Source organism: Macrobrachium rosenbergii, chromosome 31 (assembly GCF_040412425.1).
Source record: "Macrobrachium rosenbergii isolate ZJJX-2024 chromosome 31, ASM4041242v1, whole genome shotgun sequence".
NCBI lineage: Eukaryota > Metazoa > Arthropoda > Malacostraca > Decapoda > Palaemonidae > Macrobrachium > Macrobrachium rosenbergii.
In genome coordinates, this window is record NC_089771.1 from 34,880,997 (window position 1) to 34,887,883 (window position 6,887).

At 39.8% G+C, this 6,887-nt stretch overlaps 1 protein-coding gene across 1 annotated transcript in view; it reads left to right on the top strand.

Moving 5' to 3' along the window:
• Nucleotides 1–2,723: 2,723 nt before the first annotated feature.
• The window catches only part of LOC136855323 (uncharacterized), a 28,529-nt gene continuing 24,365 nt past the window's right edge, over nt 2,724–6,887 (top strand). Inside the window, exons 1-4 of the mRNA XM_067132229.1 lie at nt 2,724–2,891; nt 4,340–4,581; nt 5,690–5,765; nt 5,967–6,182. Coding sequence (XP_066988330.1) covers nt 2,724–2,891; nt 4,340–4,581; nt 5,690–5,765; nt 5,967–6,182 — 702 coding nt within the window. The remainder of the gene's footprint in view (nt 2,892–4,339; nt 4,582–5,689; nt 5,766–5,966; nt 6,183–6,887) is intronic.

Sequence of the window (6,887 nt, forward strand, 5' to 3'; positions counted from 1 at the left end):
ATAGACGGTAAAACCAAGAGACAACAACATACCAAACAGCACTGACAAAACAAAACATCAAACAACGCTTGATCATTACCTAAACACCACGATGAAAGTGTCACAAGTAACAGATAAACAACAAACAAGAAAAAGCGTCCATGACAATGCGCGCCACATCTTCAAGTGGCGAGACCTCACCGTCTGTAAAATAATACACGATATCAGCAGTGATAATTAAGTAGCACTGTGTTGGCAACAGCAAATATGAGGGCAGCCGCAAGTGTATTTTCTTAAGAGAAACTAGTAAAAAAATGCGCCGAAGAATCGAGTTTTCTGTACGGCGTATAATCAAGGCCACCGAAAATAGATCTATCTTTCGGTGGTCTCGGTATAATGCTGTGTGAGCCGCGGCCCGTGAAACTAACAACGGCCCTGTGATGGCATATCCTATATCGTTGCCAGACGTACGGTTATGGCTAAATTTAACCTTAAATAAAATAAAAACTACTGTGGCTAGAAGGCTGCAATTTGGTACGTTTGATGATTGTAGGGTGGATGATCAACGTACCAATTTGTAGCCCTCTAGCCTCAGTAGATTTTAAGATCTGAGGACGGACAGACAAAGCCGGCACAATAGTTTTCTTTTACAGAAAAATAAAACAGGAATAGCAACAGTGGTGCCAAATGTAAGGTTGCCGTTGTAAGGGCCATTTATAAACAATAATATAATCCTAATGTTTAATATTCTCACTTTTCATATAATTTCTGACTTTATAATAACTTTTTTCTGACTTATACATACGTCTGTCTGCTGACTCGCATAAATCAGCAGAAAAATAGATAGATAGGGAGGAGACGCCATACTATTTATATCCTCCTCCTCCTCCTCCTCCTCCTCCTCCTCCTCCTCCTCCTCCTCCTCCTCCTCCTCCTCCTCCTCCTCCTCCTCCTCCTCCTCCTAATATATCTAATTGAAAGGTAACAACATTTTGGTTTTTTAAGAGCAAGTGAAAACAATTTGTGATACTCGGACTCTCTATGAAATTATTTATCCCATCGAGTGAATGAGTTTTTTTTTTCCTTTTTTTTTGTAAAGAGACAATCTTCTACGTGTATTGGAGATATCACTTTCAGATGGTTTGTGTTAAGTAATATATCTTGTTTCATTAAAAGGAAAGCCGGAGTTAGAACATTTAATATATCTTGTTTCATTAAAAGGAAAGCCGGAGTTAGAACATTTTATTTTCATTGTATTCAATAATAATAATAATTACACCGTGAAAAATAACTTCAGGCTTAATGCCCAAACCGTAAGTTTCTAGTGCAAAGGCAATCATGAAGTGTGTTATTCACAGACAGCTATCGTTTAATCTCCTCAGGTTTGTTCTTGCATGATTTCGTTCTGATTATATTATTTTTCTTTATTTCCCGATTTGTGTTTTCTTAGATTTGCGTATAACTTTACTTGGGCTGACGAATGCTGGTAATTAAAATAAAAAATACTCGTAGTAGCATGAGTCTTAAAATGGAGAAACAAATTCACAGTTTATGTATATATGTATTTAAAGATAAAACTGTGCAGATAGCTTTCGGAAATCTGTTCGGTTCCCCGCCTACGCTGTCGATAACCATCTGAACGACCGCATTGGGCAAGAACCCGTTAGACGTTCCAGTAAACGGCGGAATTACCTGAACTGTTTGACAGCCTATTCTATAGTTTATAAACAACTTCGCTTGTTTTGAGTCCTTTTATGTTCGCTTGGTTGGAGTGCTACGTCAACATTTGGCTCTCCAGTGCTGTTAATTCTAGGAATTAGCGTATGTAAGTACCCTTAAAATAACTATGTAAATATTGGATGAATGAACGCATTCTGTAAAATTTATTTAATCTCCTGATGCAGTTGCATTTCCTGAGACCCATCCTGTAGGGGGGTTAGTGCCGACAGTGTGCCTCATGCGGTGCACTGTAGGCATTACTTGAGTTTCTTTGTAGCGTGCCTTCGGCCCCTCCTAACTGCAACCCCCTTCGTTCCTTTTACTGTACCTCCTTTCATATTATCTTCATTCCATCTCACTTTCCACCCACTCCTAACAGTTGATTCATAGTGCAACTGCTTTGAGATTTTCCTCCTGTTACACCTTTCAAACCCTTTGCTGTCAGTTTCCGTGTCAGCGCTGAATGACCTCATTGGTCCCAGTGCTTGGCCTTTGGCCTAAATTCTATATTCAATTCAAATCAGTTCATTTCTTGAGATTAACAGAAACTCCGTCATTTGTTATTTTCGTCAATTGTTCTAATATTTTGAGAATTTTCAATATAAAAACTTCTATTTGAGATTTCTATGGAAATCACGAGTTCATGCAGAACAGATATTCTACTCATGTACATAATCCTTCCCACGGTAGTGAAGACTAATCATGAAAGTCGCATAGATAAATTGACATTATATAATCAACTCCCCTTTTGAACATCTGTAGACTGGCCGTATTTTCCCATGGCCCCATAGCTTCGTTTTGTTTACGGTAATTTCTGGGTTGAATAATCCAGAAAATTTGCATTTTGTATCCTATTTTCATTAAAAAGATCAATTACTACTTTATAACAACAATATCAGGGTAAATATTGACTTATACATCAGAAGAACTATAGAAGAACGCTTATCAGACACCAAGCAACCATATAGCCATATAGTTTTATCTATTGCGTAACCAACCCTTTCCCAGAAAAAAAATTTATAGACATGGGCCCCAGAATACCTCCTTTCGGGTTAGTTATGGCTCAGACACGTTTGGTAGCTGCCGGGGTGGCGGTTCTTCTTCTCGCCATCCTTGGAAGGACCTCTGGGTTCCTAGCGACTCCGCTGAATACGTCTGATCCTGATGTGGTCAAAATCCTGTGTCCTGATCAGGTAGGATTGTCAACTGTGTGAGCGTACTTTGGTGCTCTGACAAATATACTTTGTTATATATGTTATATATATAATATATATATATATATATATATATATATATATATATATATATATATATATATGTGTGTGTGTGTGTGTGTGTGTGTGTGTGTGTGTGTGTGTGTGTGTATTATTCACAAATACATGAATGCATTGGTAACAGAATTCTCAAACAGTTCACCATTTCAGTCATTCTCCGCGTTGTCAATAAGTAAGTTTGCAAAAGTTCACAAAAGGTCATTGTTCATGAAGCAAGTAGCTAATTTTAAACTTTCCGTCTGTGATCAGGTGTTTAATTTAGAGTGTGTACACGTTTCTCTCTCTCTCTCTCTCTCTCTCTCTCTCTCTCTCTCTCTCTCTCTCTCTCTCTCTCTCTCCTGTTGTCTTTGATCAGAGGACGTCGTCTTTGTGATCAGTATAATTATTCCTTCGTTCCTCAGTATTTCTGACAATATTGTTGATTTGTTGTTCCCCTTTCCCGTTTTAGCGGATGTTCTCTCTCTCTCTCTCTCTCTCTCTCTCTCTCTCTCTCTCTCTCTCTCTCTCTCTCTCTCTCTCTCTCTCTCTCTCTCCCCCGTCTTACAGGTTGTCTATGTATAGGGTAACATTTTGCGTTCAGTGACAAGACACTCGGCTTATCATAGGCCTATCAAGCTCGGCTTATTATAGGCCTAGTTGTTTAGTTCCTATAGTGCAAAAGAAATCTCTTGGCTGATAAAAATAAGTATTCCCACTTTCTGGCTTATCCATTTACTCACTTTCACTGCCATTGTTTACAAATCCCCGTAGGCACTGTGAGAAGAATGAAAGGGGTTGCAGCTAGGTGCTTTGCAATGTCCTTTCCGTGGACCCTAGCTGCAACCCCTTTCATTCCTTTTACTGCTCCTCCTCCGTTCATATTCTCTTTCTTACTCCTATCCACCATCTCCTAACAACTGCTTCATAGGGCAAATGGGAGGTTTTCCTCCTGTTACACCTTTCAAATCTTGGTACTTTCAATTTCTCTTTCAGTGCTTAATGCCCTCAGAGGTCCCAATGCTTCTTGGCCTTCGGCCTAAATTCTATGTCATTCATTCACTGTTTACAAGTGACAGTGGCCTAATAAGTATCTTTCTCCCACACAGACTTCTTGCTCTCAATTTCCCTTTCAGTGATGAATGCCTTCAGAGGTCCCAATGCTTCTTGGCCTTCGGCCTAAATTCTATGTCATTCATTCACTGTTTATAAACGACAATTGCCTAATAAGTATCTTTTCTCCCACACAGACTTCTTACTCTCAATTTCCCTTTCAGTGCTGAATGCCCTCAGAGGTCCCAATGCTTCTTGGCCTTTGACCTAAATTCTATGTCATTCATTCACTGTTTACAAACGACAGTGGCCTACTAAGTAATCTTTCTCCCACACAGACAACTGGAGTCACCCGCGACCACAAATGGATAACCAGGGAGGCAGTTAGGCGAAACATCCGCCAATTCTTCGTGGATTTTCCTCCCCCGTCGAAGCCGGATTTCAACGTTCCGGCCGCGGCCAGTTTGACAGAGCTCTTCCACGCTTACTATGGCGAGGAGGTTTCAGCTGCCCGTTTCATCAGGGCTGTTAATTCCATCGCCGCTGCGAACGTCAAGGCTGATTCGGCTTCACAGTTCAGGTAATTATAATTATTAGTAATGCATAATATATATTATTGTCAATATTCAGAAGATGAAGCCTGTGCTTATGCAACAAGCCCACCAATGGACCCTGCGGTCTGCTTGTTCCATGTGAATAGGTTTCATCTACTGAGATAATAATAATAATAATAATAATAATAATAATAATAATAATAGTAATAATAATAATAATTTGCGCAAAAAGCCAATATTCAAACCTAGGTCAATTTATTTAGCCACCCGGATTAAAAATAAAATTTTTTAACTTTTCACTGCCCAAAGTACTCGGCCGGATGGAGCCTGATTCCTGACTAATGTCCATTTGGGGGAGAGGCGCCAATGATTTCGCTTTTAGTTCGACATCACGTTTGGTCTGGGCCTTTAATCCACTCGACGAACGAATTAAATGAATTACCTCTCATCATTTCCACTGGACAATGTAATATGGCGTGGCGCTTTTAATCAAAATCGCGTCAAAAAGGATATATGTACGCATTTTAGTTTTCTGTAAAGGAAAACTGTTGTGCCGGATTTGTCTGTCCGTCCGCACTTTTTTCTGTACGCTCATTTTCTCCTGCTCTTTTTTCTGTCCGCCCTCATATCTTAAAAACACAGGCCACCATGGGACCGTGGCTGAGTTTCATGGGCCGCGGCTGAAAGTTTCACACAGAATTATATACGCTGTACAGAAAACTTCGGCGCATTTTCCACTTGTAACATTCCATTGCTTCTATTTAAGGTAAAAAAGAATGTTCATATGATGGGTCTGTAATCATAAGGCACCCTTTCTCTCTCTCTCTACTCTCTCTCTCTCTCTCTCTCTCTCTCTCTCTCTCTCTCTCTCTCTCTCTCTCTCCTCTCTAATTCTACTATTACACAGAATAATTGTGTGTGATAAAGTTAATATATATATATATATATATATATATATATATATATATATATATATATATATATATATATATATATACTCTTTCTCTCTCTCTCTAATATATGTATATATATACATTTATATATAATATATAGATGTATATGTTGCACCTCCTACAATCATTTCTCCACTGTACAAGAGACACGACTCGACAGAGTTCCTTCTTTTGTCGTCAGATACGACCCTTCCGTGCAGTCTGACGCCGAGAGCCTGGACGGATTGCACAGAGGAATGGCCCAGCGCTATCCGCAGGTAAATTCTCTTCTTCTCTATAATGTCCTCCCTCGGGGAATTGTTTGGTTGATGAAGCATCTGGTCACATACTTTGATAAATGGGAGATATGGTCAGTCTGAGTCGTGTTTTAGAAATGATTTTGTTGTCTATCTTACTGTTTGTCTGACTGTCACAGTATACTCATCAACTGCAGTCATTTACTTTAACTTCCCTCTCAGATCATGACGTCAATCTTCATAGACGAATCGTACCCAGCCGCCAGATCGCTCCTTGGTGTCAGCCTCCATTCCCTGCAGAAGTTCTACTCTCATTCCACCTGGATCGAGCAGGGAAATGCGGGTATCATGGAAGATTTGGGTCTGCCCGGATTCGCTGGGTTTGACAATCCCGCGGGACCCGAGGACGATGTTTGTACGCCTTGCACTGATGCTTATGTAAGTCGTGCAGCAATTCCCAAGTACCCCCTGAAGCTCGCTCTCTCTCTCTCTCTCTCTCTCTCTCTCTCTCTCTCTCTCTCTCTCTCTCTCTCTCTCTCTCTCTCAGAATCTTTCCCATTTGTTATTTTATAGTTATATTTTCCTTAAGGTAATTAGCCTTAACAGTCTCTTGAAATAGGTGTACTTATACCCTCTCTCTCTCTCTCTCTCTCTCTCTCTCTCTCTCTCTCTCTCTCTCTCTCTCTCTCTCTCTCTCTCTCTCTCTCTCTCTACAGAATGTTTTTCAAGGCTATATTTTGTATTTTATGATTATATTTTCCTTAAGGTAATGTACCTCATAATTTCTTGAAACAGGTATACTCACAGTGACTTTCAGTCTATAATTAGTGGCCTTTACTATCATCAAAAGCTAACATCTTTTACAATATTGATTCATCAACAAATAAATGAAATTCCTTATGATATGTTAATACATCCTTAAACCTTAAAAGCGTTTCGAATATGAGATATTTCCATTTTTGAGCCTAATAAATATCTACTGTAATCATTTCCTTCACTGTGGCTTGCTCCCAAGCCAAGAGAAAGAGAAGGTCTGCTCACATCCCCCCCAAATCCCCCATGTAGGCGGAGCTTGTCTACCTCCTTATTGCGTCAGCAGGTGAATTGCCGTAATGAGCAGGTATACCTCTGAGATACGTCATC